General features: G+C 37.5%; 1 protein-coding gene and 1 non-coding gene across 5 annotated transcripts in view; both read left to right on the top strand.

The window, feature by feature from the left end:
- SPEN (spen family transcriptional repressor) overlaps nt 1-23,680 on the top strand; it is a 92,030-nt gene that overhangs the window by 55,619 nt on the left and 12,731 nt on the right. For all 4 annotated transcript variants that reach the window (XM_067016747.1, XM_067016740.1, XM_059066314.2 and 1 more), the window contains exons 4-10: nt 8,049-8,209; nt 10,450-10,650; nt 13,910-14,061; nt 17,053-17,178; nt 17,526-17,639; nt 18,767-18,880; nt 19,854-19,954. In XM_067016747.1, coding sequence (XP_066872848.1) covers nt 10,617-10,650; nt 13,910-14,061; nt 17,053-17,178; nt 17,526-17,639; nt 18,767-18,880; nt 19,854-19,954 — 641 coding nt within the window. In that variant the 5' untranslated portion in view covers nt 8,049-8,209; nt 10,450-10,616. The remainder of the gene's footprint in view (nt 1-8,048; nt 8,210-10,449; nt 10,651-13,909; nt 14,062-17,052; nt 17,179-17,525; nt 17,640-18,766; nt 18,881-19,853; nt 19,955-23,680) is intronic.
- On the top strand, nt 23,197-23,269 carry TRNAK-UUU (transfer RNA lysine (anticodon UUU)). Its single transcript has one exon. It is a non-coding gene; the product is annotated as a tRNA-Lys (tRNA).

Here is a 23,680-nt window from a genome sequence, read left to right as displayed (position 1 = left end):
AGAGTTTAATTTATCATTTATACAGTTGAGTCCTGAAGTGCTTTCCTCGTTTCTTTTGCAGTAGTTGCAGAATCACCAGTTAAAGCTGACTCATTTCTCTGAAATCATTTCTGAGGAACTTTTACCTTGATAAGCCAGATTCAGCAGAGCCTTATTGACAAAACCCAGCAGGTAGCCTGTTACATTGACTGGTTTGGAATCTCATTTTTTTCTAAGGTGCAAAGAGAAGAAGAGTTCATTTTTTAAAAAAATATTTAATTAATTAATTTATTTGTTATTTGGTTGAGCCAGTCTTAGTTGTGGCCTGTGGGCTCCTTAGTTGTGGCACATGGGCTCCTTCGTTGCAGCACGTGAACTCTCAGTCACGGCACGCATGCGGGATCTAACTCCCCCACCAAGGATTGAACCCGGTCCCCCCTGCAGTGGGAGTGCGGAGTCTTATCCATTGTGCCACTAGGGAAGTCCCAAGAAGAACAGTTCATTTTTTACTTTACTTCTTAGGTCATGTTTGTATGCGTATGTGTTTGTGTGTGTTAAAATAACATGAAATTTACCATTTTAACCATTTTTAAGTGTACTGTTCAGTGGTATTAAGTACATTCACCTTGTGGTGCAGCAGTCACCACTGTTCATCTCTAGAACCCTTTCATCTTTCTGTTAAACAACTCCCATTCTCCTCTTCCCCAGCCCTAGGCTATGCCACCATTCCTTCTGTCTTTATGAATTTGACTGCTCTAGTTGCCTCAAAAAAACTGAATCATACAGCATTTGTCCTTTTGTGACTGGCTTATTTCACTTAGCATAATGTCCTCAGGGTTCGTACAAGTTTTAGCGTATGGCCGAATTTTCTTCCCTTTTAAGGCTGAATAATATTGCATTGTATATAGATATCACATTTTGTTTATCCAGTCATCTGTCGCTATATACTTGGGTTGCTTTTACCTTTTGGCTGTTAAACATGCTCTGAATGTGGGTAAACAAATACCCATTCATGTACCTGCTTTCAATTCTTTTTGTTATATATCCAGAAGTAGAATTGCTGAATGATTGTGGCAATTGTAAGTTTCTTTTGTTTTGTTTTGTTTTGTTTTTCTGCGGTACGCGGGCCTCTCACTGTTGTGGCCTCTCCCGTTGCGGAGCACAGGCTCCGGACGCGCAGGCTCAGCGGCCATGGCTCACGGGCCCAGGCGCTCCGTGGCATGGGGGATCTTCCCGGACCGGGGCACGAACCCGTGTCCCCTGCATCGGCAGGTGGACTCTCAACCACTGCGCCACCAGGGAAGCCCAATTGTAAGTTTTTAAGGAACTACCATACTGTTTTCTATAGTGTCTACACCATTTTACTTTTCCACCAGCAGTGCACAGGGGTTCCAATTTCTTTACATCCTAGCCAACACTGTTATATTCTGTTTTTTGATAATAGCCATCCTCATGAGTGTGAAATGGTATCTTGCTGTTGTTTTGATTTGAATTTCCCTAACAGTCATGTTGAGCATCTTTTCATGTGTGCCTTGGCCATTTATGTCTTCTTTGGAGAAATGTTTGTTCAGGTTCAAAGATGCCCATTTTTGCATCCGGTTGGTTGTGTTTTTTTTGTTGTTGTTGTTGAGTTATGTTTTCATTCTTAAAGGCAAATTTTAAAATGTCTTAAAGTCATAAGACAAAATACCCCCTTAAGCTCTTTATGCAGAATAATTCTCTGACCATGGTAGTTGATGAGAAAAAATCTAGTTGTGATACTAAACTACCATCTTAAGTCCCTAGTTTGAGGATAAACAAAGCTATTGAGCTGAGAAACAATTTTAACATGAATTGGAATAGTTGTCATTGATGTAAACCTTACTAGAGTAGGGGTAGCAGTAGTATATATTTCACCCATTATTTGTTCAAAATTATAAAATAGTTTTGTCTACAAATACTTTGACCCTGCTATTGACATGGCAAAACACATAACTGTAAAAAACTATTTGCAGTTTCTCTTTTTGTCATGTTTGCCAGAATCGAGTGACATCAGAACATTTTGGATCCCAGCTTCTTCTCAGTCTAATCTTTAGAAGTTGACCTTGTTTTTTTTCCCCTGTAAGTTTTGGACTTATTCAAAGATTTTTATGAAGTGATATATTAGTAATAAGGAAGAACAGTGACTAAGGATCCTGCATTTGAATCGCAGCTTAAAATTAGCATGTTGGATTTTCAAAAGAAGGGAAAGCGGTCAAAGAAGGTAATGTAGGCTGGGGTTTCTCAACCTTGGTACTATTCACTTTTTTTTTTTTTTGCGGTACGTGGACCTCTCACTGTTGTGGCCTCTCCCGTTGCGGAGTGCAGGCTCTGGACGCGCAGGCTCAGCAGCCATGGCTCACGGGTCCAGCTGCTCTGCTACATGTGGGATCTTCCCGGACCGGGGCACGAACGCGCGTCCCCTGTATCGGCAGGCAGACTCTCAACCACTGCGCCACCAGGGAAGCCCCACTTTTTTTAAAAAAAAAATTTTATTTATTTTTAATTTTATTTATTTATGGCCTCATTGGGTCTTAGTTACTACAAGCGGGCTTTCTCTAGTTGTGGCAGGGGGAGACTACTCTTCGTTGCAGTGTGCGGGCGTCTCACTGCCATGGCTTCGCTTGTCGCGGAGCATGGGCTTTAGGCACACGGGCTCAGTAGTTGTGGCACACAGGCTTAGTTGCTCCACGGCATGAGGGATCTTCCCAGACCAGGGATCGAACCCGCGTCCCCTGCATCGGCAGGCGGACTCTCAACCACTGTGCCACCAGGGAAGCCCCCGGTTGTTTTTGTCTCGTCGTGAAACTCATAGGTTATGAATCTGGTCTGTGGAAGAATTGTTTTTGCTGTTCATCTCATTGTTTATCTTATTTCTCTGCAAGTGCAGTGAGACCATCTGATGTATTGCTGATGGCTACAGACATGAATTTAAGATTACCTTGAGAGAACATAGCCCACCAGGGAGATTATAATGATGACGGTCAGTCGGATAATACCAAGAGACTGAGTATGCTCCTTAGGGCTCCCTATGAATCAAACAAGTTCTTATCAAATAAAGAAAAGAATGTACCTGAAGCGCCATCAACCTGTTTTAAGTTAAGAGGCTTGTTTGTTAATTTCCTGTTTTTGCTATAGTATCAGAGGGTGTGATCCGGTATTTGCTATGGCATAGATTTATGGCTTGTTTTGCCAGTAAGTAATTGAAAGCAATGCTATTATCCAGAACCACCTTAGCAAGAAATTCTAGGGACTTTTGTTGTGGAGCTATGGCCTTAGTGGTAGATTTAGAGGCAGTTGCCAGAGTTAAGGAACATTGTCTTTCTGTGCATTTACAGAGAGCGAAAGCAAGAGGCAAAAAGGCAAACGGAATAAAAGTTTCATATTGGAGACAAAGATCTTCATCCATGGTATTGGGAGAGCCAAATACCTCAAGGTGTTGTCTGCTTCTGGAGAAGAAGCTCCAAAGTCTATTTTATTTTATTTATTTATTTTTAAAATTTATTTTTATTTTGGGCGGCACTGGGTCTTCATTGCTACACACAGGCTTTCTCTAGTTGTGGCTACTCTTCATTGCGTTGCACAGGGCTTCTCATTGCGGTGGCTTCTCTCTTTGCAGACCACAGCCTCTAGGCGCATGGGCTCAGTAGTTGTGGCACACGGGCTTAGTTGCTCCGCAGCATGTGGAATCTTCCCGGACCAGGGCTTGAACCCATGTCCCCTGTGTTGGCAGGCGGATTCTTAACCACTGTGCCACCAGGGAAGTCCTTATAAATTTTTTATTGAAGTGAAGTTGATTTACAATGTAGTGTTAGTTTCAGGTGTACAGCAAAGTGATTGAGTTATACATACATATATATCTTTTTTTCAAATTCTTTTCTCTTATAGGTTATTACAAAATATTGAGTATAGATCTCTGCGTTATACAGTAGGTCCTTGTTGGTTATCTGTTTTATATATAGTAGTGTGTATATATTAATCCCAAACTCCTATTTATCCCTCCACTCCCTTTCCCCTTTGGTAACCGTAAGTTTGTTTTCTGTGTCTGTGGGTCTATTGCTGTTTTGTATATAAATTCATGTGTATCATATTTTTTTTAGATTCTACATATAAGTGATATCATATATTTATTTTTCTCTGTCTGGCTTACTTCAGTTAGTATGATAATCTCTAGGTCCATCCATGTTGCTGCAAATGGCATTATTTCATTCTTTTTTATGGCTGAGTAATATCCCATTGTATAAATATACCACATCTTCTTTATCCATTCATCTGTCGATGGACATTTAGGTTGCTTTCATATCTTGCCTATGGTAAATAGTGCTTCAATGAATATTGGGGTGCATATATTTTTTCAGATTATGGTTTTCTCCAGATATATGCCCAGGAGTGGGATTATAGAATCATATGGTAGCTCTCTTTTTAGTTTTTTAAGGAACCTCCACACTGTTCTCCCTAGTGGCTACACCAATCTACATTCCCACCAACAGTGTAGAAGGGTTCCTTTTTCTCCACACCCTCTTCAGCGTTTATTATTTGTTGAGTTTTTAATGCTGGCCGTTATGATCGGTGTGAGGTGATACCTCATTGTAGTTTTGATTTGCATTTCTCTGATAATTAGCGATGTTGGAGATATTTTCTTGTGCCTCTTGTGGCCAGGTAAATTTAAAGTTCACTTTCTTAAAACTATTAGTTGATGCACCATCATTGCCACTACTGTAGACAATTTAGATTGAAAAGCTTCTTATTAACTACTTCTGGCTTTTAAGAAACAACTAAAATACTATATATCATAAGTTTTGGTAAATTCTTGTGATTCTTCAGTTTTAACAAGATTCTGAAAATAAGAATTTTTTAAAGTTAAAATTGACACAGATATTCTGGGCATTTGGATTTTCTTTCAGTTTATAGGACTAAAAAGTATTTTTTGGGGGGGTCTAAATTTGTGCCCCTGTTTTGATTCAGGACCTTAAACTCCATAGTACATTTAATAGACTACACTGGAAATATACATTGCAGTTTTGGGTTAGCATATTAAAATGTGAACTCAAAAGTTTTATCATTTTATTATTTCATAATTTATTTAAAAACCTTTCCTTCTTTTTAGTTATAATTTCAAATTGGTCAACACATATTTCTGCCAGTTAAATTTTACATCTTGTTTCAAAATTGGTGTGGTAGCAGGGAATTCACCAAAAGTGTGATGACAATTATAACAAAACTAATTTCTGTCACTATTTTATACTTTAAAATCATTGCTCCCATTGATTCCTTTGCATTTTTATAATATGGACCTAGAACTTTGTTGGCTCACTATTTTAGTACCCAGAAATTCTTCTCTTGCTCATATTTGTTTACTTCTTTTTTTAAAAAATTAAATTAATTAATTTATTTATTTGGCTGCATTGGGTCTTCATTACTGCGTGCTGGCTTTCTCTAGTTGTGGCGAGCGGGGGCTACATTTCGTTGTGGTGCGCAGGCTTCTCATTGCGGTGGCTTCTCTTGTTGCGGAGCACGGGCTCTAGGCGCGCGGGCATCAGTAGTTGTGGCTCGCAGGCTCTAGAGCACAGGCTCAGTAGTTGTGGTGCACAGGCTTAGTTGCTCCATGGTATGTGGGATCTTCCCGGACCAGGGATTGAACCCATGTCTCCTGCATTGGCAGGCGGATTCTTAACCGTTGTGCCATCTGGGCAGCCCCTATTTGTTTACTTCTTTACCCACTACTGCCATTGATTCCTCTACATTTTTATAATATGGACTTAAACAGAACTTTGGCTCATTATTTTAGTACCCAAAAATTCTGCTCCTGCCCCTATTTGTTTACTTCTTTTTTTTAACTTTAACAGAGTATACATTTTGAATGTAGATGTATAATTTCCTGAATTCATGGAAATGTATTTTATTTATTTATTTTTATTTATTTATTTTAAAATAAATTTATTTATTTATTTTTGGCTGTGTAGGGTCTTCGTTTCTGTGCGAGGGCTTTCTCCAGTTGCGGCGAGTGGGGTCCACTCTTCATCGCGGTGTGCAGGCCTCTCACTGTCACGGCCTCTCCCGTTGTGGAGCACAGGCTCCAGACGTGCAGGCTCGGTAGTTGTGGCTCACGGGCTTAGTTGCTCCGCGGCATGTGGGATCTTCCCAGACCGGGGCACGAACCCGTGTCTCCTGCATTGGCAGGCAGATTCCTAACCACTGTGCCACCAGGGAAGCCCTTGTTTACTTCTTTACCCACTACTGCTAAGGAATTTTGGTGTATATATTATTGGTGGTATTGTAATTAAAGTGTTTTCCTTAATGGTTATTTTATGATTCCTTGGAATTAAGTTGATAAGTCACATACATATTCTATAGTGTAGTCATCTGGTGGCCTTATGAATAATCTTGTATTGCTTGGAGTACGTTATACATGTAGAACATTTTTTTCTTTCTGTGCTAAAAACAGAAGATAAATTAATTTTGTTAACTCTTAATTTGAGAAAGTACAATGTCCTGTTCACTTAGTACTAGTAATACTACTTTTGCTTAATGATATGGAAAAAAAATTATTTTTATTGATGGGAAAATTAAAACCCACTCATTTCTAGGAGGCTTGGCAATGATGACTTGTGGTTCTACCTTGAGGCTTTTATCCGTAGTAGTTTGTATTTTGTAACTCAGGTATCTCCTTTTGGCTCTTACTGGCATAGGTTTTTTTCTTTATGTTTCAAACTGCAGAAAGCTCTGGTAACTTCCTTATCATGTGAGAGGTAAATAAAAATGCTATGTAAATTCTATTTTCTTATGGTATTTCTTTTTTTAAAAAGCAATAGCAAATTTGTCTCAGATCCTGGAGTTAGACTTATTCATCTGGCTGGTTTAGAGTTTGTATTGAATGTGAGAGCTGTAGTCTGGGCACAAGTGACAAAAACTATTGAACCTGTCCTCTACGGAGTGTGCCTAAGGTGGATTAACTGCCTGCACTCCCCGCCCCCCATCCCAAGTTATTTGCTTTTAGGATTAAGTCTTCCGCAGCAAGGAGGGGCGAGTATGCAGCAAAATTTCAGAAACCTGTAAATAGCTTTTTATTAATGTATTTGAGAATGCTGTAAAAGAACTTAAAACCATAGCAGTCTTGCACATGCAGTACTGAAATAATTTAATATTTCTCACATGGTTCTTGGGCATAATAAACTTGTTCTGACCATGTTGGTAATATTTTCTCCTTGTCTTTCAACTGTGACTATCTCTCCCTTTGAGGTTTGTATTAAACTGAAGAGAGAAATTAAATTTCATTGCCTCTCATTTCCCACATTATTCACAGAGAAAAGAGCCTAAACTAACAAGACTCAAGTAACTTATATAATATTTATTAGTCCTTCAAAAATTTAAAAATTAAAATTACCTGGGAAATTATTTTGGATATCTATTTTTTCCTAAAGATTAATTTACCCATGAGGCGCAGTGGTGGTAGTAGTAGTAACAGTAATAGTAACAGAGCATTGCCTCTTCATTTATGGATTGCCGTCATATTCCAAACTCTGTTAGCCTGTGTGTTATTTTATTAAACTCTTAACCTTGTGAGATAGGTGCTGTTATTATTTCCATTTTACAGATGTAGAAACTGAGGCTTAGCAAGAAGTTAAGTGACTTGTCCAAGGATACATGCTGTATGTCTGAGCCAAGATTTGAATCAAGATTTCTGAATCCAAAACCCATGTATCCACTATTCTATTAATATTACCCTTAAGTCAATTGTGTTTACTAGTCATATTTCATTTGGAAAAAATTGTTCAGATTTTGCACAGAACGAAACATTTGTCTTTCCGTGGCATGTGGTGGTAAAAGATGGTTACTTTTACTTTCACATTCCCAGGCTGGTATTTGTTGTCTTCTGCCATCTCTGAAGGTGTAGAGTATGAAATAGATGGGGAGAAGGTAGGGTGTCTAGAAATCCCAGACCTGAAATTTAGACCTTTTAATTATTGCCATTTGTTAATTTTAAGAAGTTTTATATGTGACTCATTTTCTGTTTGATTTTTCATGTAAGTTTTTTTCCCCCCCTTCTGTAGCACTGATTCCAGCAGTAGTTCAAGTGATGACTCTCCAGCCCGATCAGTTCAATCTGCAGCAGTCCCAGCACCCACTTCCCAGTTGCTTTCATCCCTGGAAAAAGATGAGCCCCGTAAAAGTTTTGGGATCAAGGTTCAGAATCTTCCAGTACGCTCTACAGGTAAAATTTTGTGTTACTCTACTTTCCTCTCTGCTACTGTTGGGGAATGAGAGATTGAGCAACTTAAATTCTATACTTTCTATAGAATTTGTTTAAATAGCTCTCTTTCTTATCTGACTGTGTTGGTAAGACTGTGTTGGTAATATTTTCTATTTGTCTTTCAATTTGACTCTCTCCCCCTTTTTGTGGTTCATTGATATTTAATGCCGTGTAATAAAAAGCAAGTGATTATAACTGTAGTTTCTAGATTGTTGTATATGTAAAGATTGCATGTTACTTGTACTTAATTATATACACATACACATATAAATACACATTATTATGTATATTATATGCATATACATATACACACATAAAGACTTTATGGTGCGTGTTATGTAAAGAAAGCATGGTTCATTTTTGAAAAGTACATGGTTCATGTACTTTTTAAAAAAAAATTTTTTTTGGCTGCGTTGGGTCTTCATTGCTGCGTGTGGGCTTTCTCTAGTTGCAGCGAGTGGGGCCTACTCTTCGTTGCAGTGCGTGGGCTTCTCATTGCGGTGGCTTCTCTTGTTGTGGAGCACAGGCTCTAGGCATGTGGGCTTCAGTAGTTGTGGCTCGCAGGCTGTAGAGTGCAGGCTCAGTAGTTGTGGTGCACGGGCTTAGTTGCTCCGTGGCATGTGGGATCTTCCTGAACTAGGGATCGAACCCGTGTCCCCTGCATTGGCAGGAGGATTCTTAACCACTGCGCTACCAGGGAAGTCCCAAAGCATGATTCATTTTTGAATAAAAATGCTTTCTGGATTAAATATTTTGATATTAGGGAAAATTTGGTGTGATGAAATTGTAGAAATACTATTTTCAGTTAGATTTATATTGGTCTGGAGTCCTGTGTGAAATAACTTAATAAAAAATTATGATAGGAAATCCATTTCAAAATATTAACATTTTAAATGAGGAAAGTCATGAATAATGACTTTATATAGTTAAAAGCTATACCATTGTCTTTTATTCCTAATATTTTTGATTGACATTTGGCCATAATATATTTTTATTTCTATGTCTGGCATATTGAGTATGTAAACAACTGTTAGTAGATGGTCTAAACAACTGTTAGTAGATGGTCTAAACAACTGTTAGTAGATGGTCAAACCAACAAAGACCAAACTAAGCATTTCTTAGCTAAGTGCATTTTAATGATTACTTAAATTATTTATTAAAACAGTCTATAAAACCTACATACCAGGTTTATGAATAGAGATATTGAGACACAAATGTTGGTGAACTTTTGATTTAGATTACTTTTTTTTTTTTTTTTTTTTTTGTGGTACGCGGGCCTCTCACTGTTGTGGCCTCTCCCGTTGCGGAGCACAGGCTCCGGACACACAGGCTCAGCAGCCACGGCTCACGGGCCCAGCCGCTCTGCAGCATGTGGGACCTTCCCGGACCGGGGCACGAACCCGCGTCCCTTGCATCGGCAGGCGGACTCTCAACCACTGCGCCACCAGGGAAGCCCTAGATTACTTTTTAATTTAGGAATGGACAGGGGTTATAATTGGCTTGTTTCTCTACAATTTTAATTTTTATAATGAAGCAAATTAACACAAGACCTCCAGATAGTATAATTCATCTATAAAAGACCTTAACGTTGTTTAGCATGTTACATGCCATTTCCCACACAATTTTATCATCAACATGATGCTTGGAAAACTAGAAATATGGCTTTCTTTCTAAGTCTTTAAAGTTTTATGTATGCATATATATGTGTGTTTGTATAGTTTTTATCATGAAAAATTTAAACATACGCACAGTAGAAGGAGTAGCAAAATGAACTCCCCTTATACCATATACTCCAGATTAAAAAATCATCAATATTTTGCCACATTTGCTTTGTCCATCTCCATCTTCCTTCTTTCCTGTTCTTTGTCACCTTTTTATTGTAAAGTAAATCCCTGATGCTACATCATTTCACACTTGACTTAAAAGATCTATACTTTTGTATTTATTTGTAAAATATAAGGGTATTTTCCTGCGTAAGCATGATATTCTTACCTAACAAATAACTAGTAATATCTTCTAACCCCCGGTTTATTTTCAGAATTGATGGTAGTCTCTAAAATGCATTTTTAGAGTTATTTTATTTGAAAAAGTAGAGTTTTAATGCTAATTAGGTCAAAAATCAGATTAAGATTTAGTAGCTTACACTTTGAGTTGTAACTAAATTAGAAAAATAAGCAACTTGTTTTTGTTTGGGGATTTAGATACAAGCCTCAAAGATGGCCTTTTCCATGAATTTAAGAAATTTGGAAAGGTGACTTCAGTGCAGATACATGGAACTTCAGAAGAGAGGTATGGTCTGGTATTCTTTCGGCAGCAGGAGGACCAAGAAAAAGCATTGACTGCATCAAAAGGAAAACTTTTCTTTGGCATGCAAATTGAAGTAACAGCATGGATAGGGCCAGGTAAGAGACAAGGAAGCTGAGTTTTAGTGTAATTTTTATTCCATTATAAGTAAGGGCCACATGTTATCCTGAATGTGGACACTATTCCAGTTCTGTTTATTAAAACATACTTCCGGTGTCTTCTGTTTTAAAGAGTGGTTACATTTTGTCATTCATCTTAATAAAATAGGTTGTTTTGGCTAGGAAGGGTTAAAGATTGTTCTGTTTCTGTTAGAGAGCATGCTAACTTTTAAGAGTTGTGAAAGGCAAAGTATAGTCCCTTGTTGAATCCTGCTTCACCAGAAGGATTGAGTTGATTGAGATAAGGTGATAGTTCCGAGGAGAATGACAACAGAATTATTCTGAATTAGAAAACAGACTATATCAATTTGAGGGACTAGTTAGACCAGTTTTCTTTCCATTATGCTCAGCACAAATTGGATCTGTTATTCTAGCTTCTGTGACCTTGAAAGATAGTGACAGTGGCAGAACGAAGTCTTTTGAGTGCAACCTGTTGAAAATTTCAAGGGGACATTTTATTGCTTGAACCTACCTGTAAGACCTATCTATTCTAAGGCGGGAAGTCTTGTCAGGCATGACTTGAGTCAGTGTTTTTCCTGTTTCAGAACCACCTGCAGTGCTTGTTTAGAATACAGACTCTTTGATCATACCCCAGCTTACTGGTTCAGAATTTGCATACTCAAGTTTTAAAAAACCCTGATTTACTTGTGAGTAAATCTGTAGAAGAATGAATAGAAATGTTAAAATTATGCACTCACATTATGTGTGTGGGACCGTTGAACTTTAAGACTAAAACTTTGAGTGGAATTTATAGGGTAAACATAGCCCATTTTCTTGGAATATTCATTTTATGTGACAATTAAGAGGAAAAAAATAGAATTTCCCTGATAAGAATGTGTCATTTGTATATTAAAATAGGCACAGTCAGGGTTGTTAGAGTGAAGACTATAAAGTGTGCATAATTTTATGATAAAACACAGGAATTGAAAGACATACTATCTTTTCAAAGGAATTGTAAGTTATGCCTTCACATTCCCTCCTCCACATAGTTTGAGATGTACCTGCCCTAACTTGTACTGGGCTAAGAGCAACTCAGGAGTTCTTATTTAACACAATTAGAACAGGTCAGAACTGACTTTGAGGAATAATATTTAGAATGTCATATCATCTATATAAGTTTTTAGAGCCATATATAATTATTAACTAGTGAGGATCTAACTCAGGGGCATTATCAATAGGTGACTTTCTAATCTCCAAGTAGTGGGCTTAGCTTGAGGTATTTATTGTAAAAAAAAAAAAAAAATCATTTTACCTAGTTAGTTAGCACCCAGGATGTTAATTGGGCTTTTTAACCACATGCCACTGAAGATGTTGAGAAGTTTGATTGGTTCAAGCACCGGAAAGCTGAAGGTACTTTTTCCAGATGGGACAGCATTGAAACACCAGTTTAAATGGGATATTTGAAAGCTGAGTAGGGACACTTGGTTGGAATTATGCTGTTGGATGGTTGTCATAAACGTTTTATATTGAAATGTATGGAGCTGATTGCTTCCTTAGGTCAAGGACGTCTTGGAATGAAAAAGATCCAAATCCAAGAAACCTAACTCTGTAGACAGACCCTCTGGTGGCTTCTAAGATTGTGCTTTTGTACTCCTGTGCACAGCATTACAATCCCCTAAACATGAAATTGCAGGATAAAACAGTCTTTTCAATGATGTGTAGACAGTAAGACTTAAAACTGGTCATGAAAGTTGAATAGATTACATGTGGAAAAGACACTCCCTCCCTGCCCCCAACTGAATTTCTGATTTTGAAATTTTAAGTGAGCTATTTGGTAGAAATGAAGTCATTACAGATTTTAATGGTTGCAAATCATGCTTTATCCTTCTGATTCTGCCTTTTTTTTTTTTATTCTATGCCACGTGGCTTGCAGGATGTCAGTTCCCCAACAAGGGATTGAACGTGGGCCATGGCAGTGAAAGCCCAGAATCCTAACCATTAGGCCACCAGGGAACTCCCCTGATTCTGCCTTTTAAAGTACAAACCTCAAGATGTGCCTGAATTATTTTTTTCTTTTTCTCCTTTTAAATGAAATATTCCTAAGTATGTGCCCTCTATTAGTTACATAATTTTAAGAAGACCTAGTTGAGCTTAAAATGAGATATACCCCTGTGAAATAAAATGAAAATGTAGAGATAGGTGTATGAGCACTGGGCAGTTTCTGGGTCCACCTGACTGAAAAAGTATGTACCTCTGATGACACAGGTAAGATGAAGCTGAGCTGCCATTAGAACTATCAAACTGGAATCAGGAGTGAGAGGTGTTCTGGCTGAGTTCACCCAACATCTCAGAAGTTGAGTCTTTTTAATACCGGTGTTGTCATTGACATCATCAGTAATGTTTCAGTGGCTGGCACTAAACAGTTTGTTTTAGTCAGGTTGATCAAATACTAACTTTTTGGGATGGGTTTGTTCTACATTTAAAAAGAGAGCGAGAACATACAGGCTGTATTATAATTACTATCCAGAAAACGTTGAATGTCCCTGCCCTAGACGAAGTTAATAAATGGAGCTTCAGAGAAAGCCTGTGATTGAATTAGATGTTGAATCAGGGCTTTTGATCATAAGAAATAGAAACCTTAAGAGTCATTTAGTCTCTTTCTGTTTGTCATTGGGTACCATGCAACACCAAAAGAAGATATTTCATAAGCGTTACTTCAGTCAGTTTTCATACAAGTATTATTCTTGTATTTAAAAACTGCTGCATTTAGACAGTTGGGTATGACAAACATAAAATGCTAACTATTTTATAAAATGTTGAAATGTAAATTAAATAATGAAGCTGGACTATTTTTAGCTGAATTTTATGTTTATTTCAGATTATAGTTTTTCTACTCCACATTCAGAGCCTGCCACATAACTTTGGAACCTAAGATTAGGTTCAAATAATTACTATTTTTTGCTGGGGATTAAAACCTATTTCTGTATTAGTGATTATTTTTTAAAACAAATCAACTTAGATTGAAATTCAGTCTTTTCTATTTTAAAGATCAGGGTGTTAACTTTCTCTTAATTTTTTGGACAAGTTTCCCTAGCCTCTGTATTCTTCTTTTGATTTGGAGCTATTTCTGATGGTGTGTATAATTTTTCAGATTATATGAGAATTAATCCCAATATTTCAGAGATCTAATTTTTTAAAGTAGATTTTCCCATGATATATGTATACATTAAAACACTGTCTGTTCCCATCCCACTTACAGAAACAGAAAGTGAAAATGAATTTCGCCCTTTGGATGAAAGGATAGATGAATTTCACCCCAAAGCAACAAGAACCCTCTTTATTGGTAACCTTGAAAAAACCACTACTTATCATGATCTTCGCAACATCTTCCAGCGCTTTGGAGAAATTGTGGTATGTTTTGTTTTTTTACAATAAAAACAGTGTTAGATCTTTGTCATAAAACATAAAGCATAGCAGAGATTATATTTGGAAAAACGATGCTTAGATGGTGTAATGAATATTTTTCCCATTTGCCCTATGTGTTGTTTTTTTTTTTAAAACTTTTTTTTATTGGAGTATAATTGCTTTACAGTGGTATGTTAGTTTCTGCTTTATAACAAAGTGAATCAGTTATACATATACATATATCCCCATATCTCTTCCCTCTTGCATCTCCCGCCCTGTGTGTTTTTAACTGCTGCTAAAAGATGATCTGGCAAAACCCAGCAGGGACTGCTTTATGTGTATATGTAAAAATATATAATATATAATTGTCTGTATTTTGTTTACATATATATTTTCCTTTCCACTTGTCTTATCTTTGTCCATCTGGTGCTGTTTTAATGCCATCTCTAGTCCTGTGGGTTGAAAGGAAAATATGGAAGAGAAAACGTGTTTGTAAGAAAGAAGCAGCAGATTAGTGTATGATTATTTTTATCACAATGCACATCAGAAGTACCTTGAGGATTACTAGAATGTGGATAGCATGCTGGAAGCTCAGTTCTATTTTGAAATTCTAATTAGAATCATTTTTTAAATTATGCAAGTCATTGTTAGATTTAGGGATAGAAGGATATTTCTATTCCCCATGACTTAAAACTTGAGTCAAATTATAGTGAAAATAGTTTGGTTGCAGTTTTGTACCCTTAGGATATATTATTTTGTTTTGTGTTTGAAAAAACAGGGAAATACTTCTGTTTTCCTAGATTTTCTCTATATTAATAACAGTGAAGAAAGTACTCTAGTATATTTGGACTTTGGAGAGTAAAACAATGTTTTGGATAGAAACAGCTATTAATCTTTTAGGGGTGTGTGTGATGTCCATCTTTATTTATACACTAATGCTGTAAACAAAAGATGCTTAATTTTTTTAATGACATAATCTAGTCCTGTGAATAAAGCATTACTTGTGCTTGTGGCTGAGCTAAACCTCATCGTTAGGGGCTTGAGGCAAGAGATCGAAGTGGTTGGTAGAAGTGAAGAAAAAACAGAGATGCTGTATATTTAGATATACCAGCAGAACATTCATCTTTCTTTTTCAATTATTTTGACTTTTCTCAGTTTCTTATTTTTGTGAGGGTAGTGTATACTCTTTTAAATTTAAAGTAATTTATTTTATTTTTGGCTGCGTTGGGCCTTCGTTGCTGCACGCGGGCTTTCTCTAGTTGTTGCGAGTGGGGGCTGCCCTTCGTTGCGGTGCGCGGGCTTCTCATTGCGGTGGCTTCTCTTGTTGTGGAGCACAGGCTCTAGGCGTGCAGGCTTCAGTAGTTGTGGTGCACGGGCTTAGTTGTTCCGCGGCATGGACCAGGACTCGAACCCGTGTCCCCTGCATTGGCAGGCAGATTCTTAGCCACTGCGCCACTAGGGAAGCCCAGAGGGTAGTGTGTACTCTTAATTCCAGCTTTACTGCCTACCTGGATGAGTGACTAGACGCTCAATTACCTATCTGGGCTCCAGCTTCTTCTGTCTTTAGACCACGATCTGTTATTTAATTTGCTGTTTGGCATTCATGAGGCTTTGAATTGATAAAATTTTCAAACATACTTTTATTGAATGTAGCTGCTACTATAAATTTTGGAGGAGTATAAAAGTTGTATTTGGGCACATGGATACATTTTCATCACCAGGGTTGCTAAAAATGGGATGATTATTGTGTTTTAAGAGCTATGTTTATCAATAAGGTGGACATGTCAGTACTCTGTTTGAAAGCTGTTATCTTACCATGTTTGCAGTTGCTCATGATTGTCACTGTTTTAATGACATACAAACTTTGGGAACATGGTCTGCTGCTGATGTATAACGGATTATGCTATAGCCGGAAGCACCTATTTAGTGAGTCTACCCACCAATATTCCTTTGAAACATTTCACTTAAGTAGAGCTATCCCGGGTTATTACAGTCTACATAATGATGAAAACAGCTTCTGTTTACCGTTACTTAGAAAAATTTTGAGTGTAAATTATTGCTTTTTTTTTTTTAAGACCCATCAAACAGCTCTTTAAATGCATTACTCATTTTGCTCTGTTTCAGGTTTTGATTATTGGCTTGTGACCCTTAAGGAGGCTTAGATAATCACAATACATAATCTGCACTATATGGCCCAGCTCATTATTGTTTAAGTACAAGTTTTGCCATCCAAGTGTCTGGTTTCTCTGGACCATTTTCCTGTGTAAGCCAGGTTTTTTCACTACCTCCTTTTAGTAGGCAGGACTGGAGTGTCAGATGTGACTACAGGTTTTGAGCATTCCAAAGAGATGGGGGTATTCCTTTATAGAGTGTTTCTTTAATCCAGGGATGGTGTTCTAATGCATCTTCACGGAGTAGTTCAGGTATTTATATAATCAATTCATTCTGGTTATGAGAGATTATTACCACATTTATCATTACCAGGTTTGATTCAGTTGGATATACTGATAGAATGAGTCTTCTAATTTAGGATTGCATATTTTAAATCACTTTTTGAAAACTTGATTTCTTTATCATTCTTACTCTTCCCAGATACTATATTTTAAATGGCTTACCCCTAATAAGGATTTTAGATATTGCAGAAGGGAATTATTGCTTAGATTTTCATTAAATAGGCTGCCTTTTTTTCTTATAAATTTCTCTTAACACAGGTGTTGTGGATTTAAAATTTTGAGTTTTGAGTTGCACTGCAGTTGCTCTTCTGCAAAGAGCTTCACGCGAGAAGGATTTCATGGTTTGTGACTACAAATGCTGTATTGAATAGCTTTTTAGGCTGTTAATTTACAGTTGCATTAAGATGTATAATTGTAACTAAGAAAATGATTTTGGGGAATATGACTGTTTTGAGAAATATGTAGCTCATATGGACTTGGTTTATTCTGATTTATTTTTTTATTGGCATATCACTAAGTGGTATCCATCCATTGGCTTTTTCAGGATATTGATATTAAGAAAGTAAATGGAGTTCCTCAGTATGCGTTCTTGCAGTACTGTGATATTGCCAGCGTTTGTAAGGCTATTAAGAAGATGGATGGGGAATACCTTGGAAATAATCGTCTCAAGGTAAGGGAATTTACATAAGTTATTGTGCTTAATAGTTGCTGCGTTTTTTTTAAGATTTGGAGTTTTTTGTTCATATGTCTGATTATTTAAAATTGTAGTAGTACAGTTAGATAACCATAAAGGTGATAAACTTCTTTGCATCCTTATCCTGTTATACTGTTATCAGAGTTAATCCTCGCTTAGCCAGGCAGGATAATTTTTGTGTCAGTTTCTGTTTGATTTTAACCTGATGGTTCCCACTTGAGGTGTTGGTTTGGTAAGATTCCTACAGAAGACAAGTTTTCTCAGAATTTTGTTGTTGAATAATTGGTGACTTAACTAATAGAAATTTTGCCTTTTGTATTCAGCTGGGTTTTGGAAAGAGCATGCCTACAAACTGTGTGTGGTTAGATGGGCTTTCTTCAAACGTATCGGATCAATATTTAACACGACATTTCTGCCGATATGGGCCTGTGGTGAAGGTAGGTGGGAGGTTTGGTTGTGTGGTTTCAAGTTACTTCTGACTCCCTTTTTTTGGTATTCTGTCCTTTCAGTCCCAGTTTCTAGTACTGACTTTTTCTTTTCTTTAGTAACTCATACATTAAAATTCTCTTTTCCAAAATTGGGTTTAGAAGAGCATTTGCATCTATTAGCTTTATGATATGAGTGAGTATTTTGAGCAACTATCTAGAACCCGCCAAAGTGATTAATTTTGGAACTAATCTGCATAATACTGTTAAATAGAATGTTTCTTAGGGATTTCTGTAACTTTATCTCACATTAAAATTAGACAGTCTAATTATATAATTACATTCACACTAATATGTAATTAGACTTGATTTTTTTTTTTAAACCATGATGACTTTAAAGGGACACACAACAGAATACTCGTCTAACCAATGTTTGCTATGTAACACATTCACAAACATAACAGGAAAAGGGTCTCTGGACCCCATTCCATTATGTGAAGGTAAAGATTTTAACTTCTTGAAAGCAGATTTACACTGTAGTAGGTATATTGCATAACTTTGACATTTCTTTAAATGTAGCTTTTGTTGTTTGAAGTAGCACAACTTAAAGACTATTAGTATAAATAAAAAATCTAGAAGCTTTAAGATAGTAGTGCTGCTTATGACCAAAATTCATTGCAGCTTACTATTTTTTTATTTTTCCTTTGCTATAGTGTAGTTTTTTCTTTTTTTTCTTTTTTTTGCTGAAGTACATTGGATGTACAATATGAAATTTATGTTGATTCAGTACTGTTTACTTTTTTCCCCCTTTTTCAGGGGTGTTGTTTTTTTGAGCCAAAATGAGTCAGTCAACATAAAATAAAGAAATACAGTAAAATAAAGTAAATACAGAAAAACAAAGTAAAGGCATAATATACCTCAAGCCACAATATCCATGGTTCTAAATGGTCCCTATGACATTTTGTTGTGTTTTCAGTATAACATGCATCATCGGAAAAGCCTGAAATTTTTTCTAGAGTAAAAAAATATATATATATATTTTTCTTAGCAGTGTCATTGTGATTTAGGATTTTGTTGGGACTGACACTAAGTCTAGTGGATGAGCCTCTTGTTTTTTTTTGTCATCGTTTTTTTTACAGGTGGTGTTTGACCGCTTAAAAGGCATGGCCCTGGTTCTCTACAATGAAATTGAATATGCACAAGCAGCTGTTAAAGAGACCAAGGGGAGGAAAATCGGTGGGAATAAAATTAAGGTGTGCAGAATGGCTTCAAACAGAAGCAAAACAAAATCGTGTTCAGATCCCAACCTCTTAATGATTGGCATTTTGTTGGTTTACAGGACATGCAGTATATATGGCCTCAGTTTCTAAGGGCGATATTACATTTTTTATATTTGTCTAGCTACTTAAGGGCACAGTGTCTTTTAAACCATTAGCCATAGAACCTTCCCTAAAAATCCTCTCATTCAAGGACGTGTGCTTCTCTGCGCCCCAGGTACCTGATGCTCACTTGTGTGCTCTTAGTGCAGGCTGGCCCACAGTCACCTGTGGGCTTCTGCACACCCAGGAGCTCCGAGTATCAGTCCAGCTTCTTGAATGGCCCTCTCTTCATCTTCTTTCCTCCTCTCCTAAAGAGTGGGTAACCTCTGAAAGCACGATATTTGTCTGGTGTTTTTGTTTAGAAACTTTTGTTTATGACAGTTTGAAGGAATTTATGCACTTAATGACTATGACAGTTAGATTGAAATCAGTCTTTTCGAAATAAGATATTGATAGATGGTGGGTATCATGCTTTAGTCACTCTGAGGCCTGGCTGTGAGTAAAGCTCAGATGTTCTTCCATATTTTATTTTATGTTCTAACTGTGGTTCCAGCAAATTATGCACAATAGATTACTGGATTTAGTTGGTCTGATTATTTAATTGACAACCTAGAATCATGATAGGTATGTTTCAGTTTTCCATATTGCTTTTTACACTCTTCAGGACTGGGTTCTAGAACTTTAAATTGTAATTCTTTATAAAGACTTGCGTAGAATTTGAGAGAGATTTCAGGTTAACAAAATACAGTTTTAGTTATGAGGACTGTTTCACTTAAATGAGATAAGTTACTTTTTCTTGAAATTTATCCAGAAGGCTATGTTGGAAAGAATTTTTCAAATTTGGTAACACTTTCCATCATTAAAATCTGAAACTTGCATTAAACACGCAGTATTCTTTTTTTTAAAGGTGGATTTTGCAAATCGCGAAAGTCAGCTGGCATTTTATCACTGTATGGAAAAATCTGGTCAAGATATCAGAGACTTTTATGAAATGTTAGCAGAAAGAAGGTATGTATTTTAAACCTATCACCATAGCTTGAATTTTAAAATTCCTAATACATAAAATTTAGATGGGATTAAATTCTGTTTTTTACCCCTTATTGCTACTCTCATTCCCCCCAAACTTATCCCTTTTATCCCCACATACAGAAAGAAACACATAAAAAACACATAAAGGGACTTCCCTGGTGGTCCAGTGGGTAAGAATCCGCCTTCCAACACAGGGGACACCGGTTCGATCCCTGGTCTGGGAACTAAGATCCCACATGCCGTGGGACAGCTAAGCCTGCGTGCCGCAACTACTGAGCCTGCATCCTCAGGAGCCCGCGTGCCACAATGAAAGATCCCGCATGCCGCAACTAAGACCTGACGCAGCTGAATGAATAAATATTTTTAAAAAACAAACACACATAAAAACTGATTTTTATGGATCCAGTTTTCATGTAGATCATGGGAGTTGGGGTATTTTCTCCCTGAGAATACTCATTAAAAGAGTTACTGTTTTCCAGATTATAACTGTACAAATCATTTTGCCTTACATTTTTAAATTAAATATAACATGTTGAAATGCATTGTAAACTAATTTATTTTTGGCTTTGTTGGGTCTTCATTGCTGCGCGGGCTTTCTCTAGTTGCGGCGAGCAGGGGCTACTCTTCGTTGCGGTGCACAGGCGTCCCATTGCGGTGGCTCCTCGTTGCAGAGCACCGGCTCTAGGTGCATGGGCTTCAGTAGTTGTGGCACATGGACTCAGTAGTTGTGGCTCGCGGGCTGTAGAGCACAGGCTCAATAGTTGGGGCACACAGGCTTAGTTGCTCCGTGGCATGTGGGATCTTCCCGGACCAGGGCTCGAACCCGTGTCCCCTGCTTTGGCAGTTGGATTCTTAACCACTGTGCCACCAGGGAAGCCCCGTGTTGTAAACTATTAAATGCCCTGTGAACTTAGTAGTGACAGCGTCCAGGTTGTCACCATGCATGAGCTCATAGAATTAATTTTAAACAAAAACTTTCAAAAGACTTTCAAGAGCTTTGTTTTAAATTCAGATCTCTTAAATTTGTGAATCAGTAAGCCAAAGCTGATATAAATTGGTAAGTTTAGCTGTGTAAAAAGTAAACCTTGGAAATTTCTTGGCGGTCCAGTGGTTAGGACTGGGTGATTTCACTGCCGTGGGCCTGGGTTCAATCCCTGGTCAGGGAACTAAGATCCCGCAAGTCATGAGGCGCGACCAAAAAAAAAGAAAAGAAAAGTAAACCTTACTTCTCCTTGTTAATGTTTTCAGTCATGGGACTGTAGTATTTTTTTCTGCAGCTTGTGGGAACATTTCACAATCGTTTAAGGTCTCACAGTCTGAATCAGGCTGTCTCCGTTAGCTTAAAAATTGCCCCAGAACTGATGATTCTTTTTTAGACTAAATATATTAAAACATCCTAACAGTGTCACCAGGTTCTTCAGTAGCTGATCACATTTGAAAATGGAAACTATCATCCATATGATGAACCTGTTTGTCCAGACATGCCTCTGATTAAGTCTCCTGGAATGTTACTACTAGTTCTCCACCCCTGTAGATGTGTATTAGACAAAAGACCATTTGACAAATGCCTTTAGACACTCAAGTTCAAATATAAAAGGGCTTTATGACAAGGATGAGGCAAAATCCTGATCGTGCTACCAGATACCTGTTGAACGCATTCCCTTTTTACTGCCTCTTCTTGCCACTTCATTTTTGTTTAAATCATAGAAGGTATATATTTCTTTTTCATTTCCTCATGGAGTATAGTGTAATGGTCATTGAATACTTGAGAGGTTTTTTAATGAAAAATGTCCCCTACAGCCAAATTTCCAAAAGGTTGAACTTCTAAGGTTTCGATGGTTTTTCACTAGTGGATTGGAATCCACATTCTAAATTTCTCTCTGTGTGTGTGTGTGTGTGTGTGTGTGTGAGAGAGAGAGAGAGAGAGAGACAGAGAGACAGAGAGAGAGAATGAATATATATAAGAGAACATATGTGTCTGTAGGGAGGGTTCTCCATCTTGGTGGCCCTCATCCCCGACCCCAGCAGTCTGAAGTCATTGTTAATACTTTAAGTGCTTATAGGAATTCTTACCTATAAGTGAGTGAAAAGTGTGTTGATGGTCTAGTGGCACTTAAGACATAAAAATTCCATTAAAATTCTGTGTGCACATTAAATATTTTTCAAAGAAAGGTATCTTGTGAGCGTTGGATAATGTTGTGTGGGTGTTAATTTTTGTATATCATCACTTAAATTCACTCACTTTACTGATGATCTGGCTCTGGCTTTGTTCTTTGGTTCTTACCTGTGGTTATTTATCTCTGTTGAATTAGAGTTTATCTCCTAAAGTGGGAAGCAGGAGGGTGTGGGACCTCACTGTGACCTGGTTTTGCCCCATTTGGTTTCAGATGGCAGTGCTTCTAGAATGCATTCCTTGCAGTAGAACTTGAGAATCTTTGCCCTTTTTCCATAGAGTGGAAGGAAGCCATCCCACTGAACAGCTGATGAACAAGTGGGGAAGTAAAAAAGCTTTACCCCTAATGACAGCTCAGCTCAGGAATGCAAATGATGACCCATCTGCATAGTACCCTGCAGTTTAAAAGTAATATTTCTGTTGTTCCCTTAAATACAGTGTCAGGGAAATAGGGCTGTGGCTCTTGTCATTAGTACATATGGTGGGAACTGAAGATCAGATGACTTTGCTGATAAGGTCACAGGCTAGTAAGTGGTTGGGCTGGGGGTAAACCCAGGGCTCCTACCTGCTCATGCATTGAGCCTTACAGTTTACCAAAGTGATTCTCAAGACATTTATAGGGTCACATTATGCTTTAGATGAATTTCCCACCTACTTAAGGTAGTTTGGATATTGTGCAGTCATGGGAACAGAGTTCTCTGAAAACCTGACATTTCAAAGTTCCTCAGGGTCCTGCCAGAGCCTTTTGTATATAGTACCAGTGTGCAGTTGTATTGTCTCTTGCATAAGTTGAGTTCCTTGGTGGCAGGAATGCTCATTTCTTTTGGTAGAGCCCAGCAAAATATGTACAAAATCATCATCTATTAAACTGAACAGTGCAGCACTAATGTTTACATGTATACCTTTTGACTTCTGTAACTTTTTTTTTCTTTCATATTTTGGATATAGTTTTAGTTTGCTTATTTTACATACTTTTAATGCAGGCAGCAAACCTAGTGGCCATTCTAGGTGTCTTAACCACTTTATATTAGGAAGTTAGGGAATTAATTCCCTGGCGGTCCAGTGGTTAGGACTCGGCACTTTTATTGCCAGGAGCCCAGGTTCAACCCCTGGTCAGGGAACTAAGATCCCACTAGCAGTGCTGTGGCCAAAGGAGAAAAGAAAGCTTGTAGTGTGTTCACCTTTACATAATGAAAGTGATGCTTCCTTGGAGTTTGTATTTATGGTGGTAATGAGTTAAATTAGCCTAATTTCATTCCTAGTAACATCTATTTGCAAGATGGCTGGCCAGTATTGAGGCAAAGAATCTGATTCCTGTGGAACTGTAGAAGGATCATCTTGAATCCAATTAAGTCAGATATCATAGATGTGTCATAAACTATTCTCTTTGAAATGAGAAAGCTCAGTATAAATGCATAAAATAATGTGTTATTGATGCTTCCAGTCTAAATGGCTTCATTTGCTATTGAAAATGGGTTAGAACATTGCCCAATAGCAACTTTGACATATTTTTCTAAGGTTCATTTTTTCAA

The sequence above is a fragment of the Kogia breviceps genome, chromosome 1, assembly GCF_026419965.1.
Source record: "Kogia breviceps isolate mKogBre1 chromosome 1, mKogBre1 haplotype 1, whole genome shotgun sequence".
In the NCBI taxonomy this organism is placed as follows: Eukaryota; Metazoa; Chordata; class Mammalia; order Artiodactyla; family Physeteridae; genus Kogia; species Kogia breviceps.
Note: the sequence above shows the minus strand (reverse complement) of the source record. Positions and strands in the feature narration are given on the sequence as shown.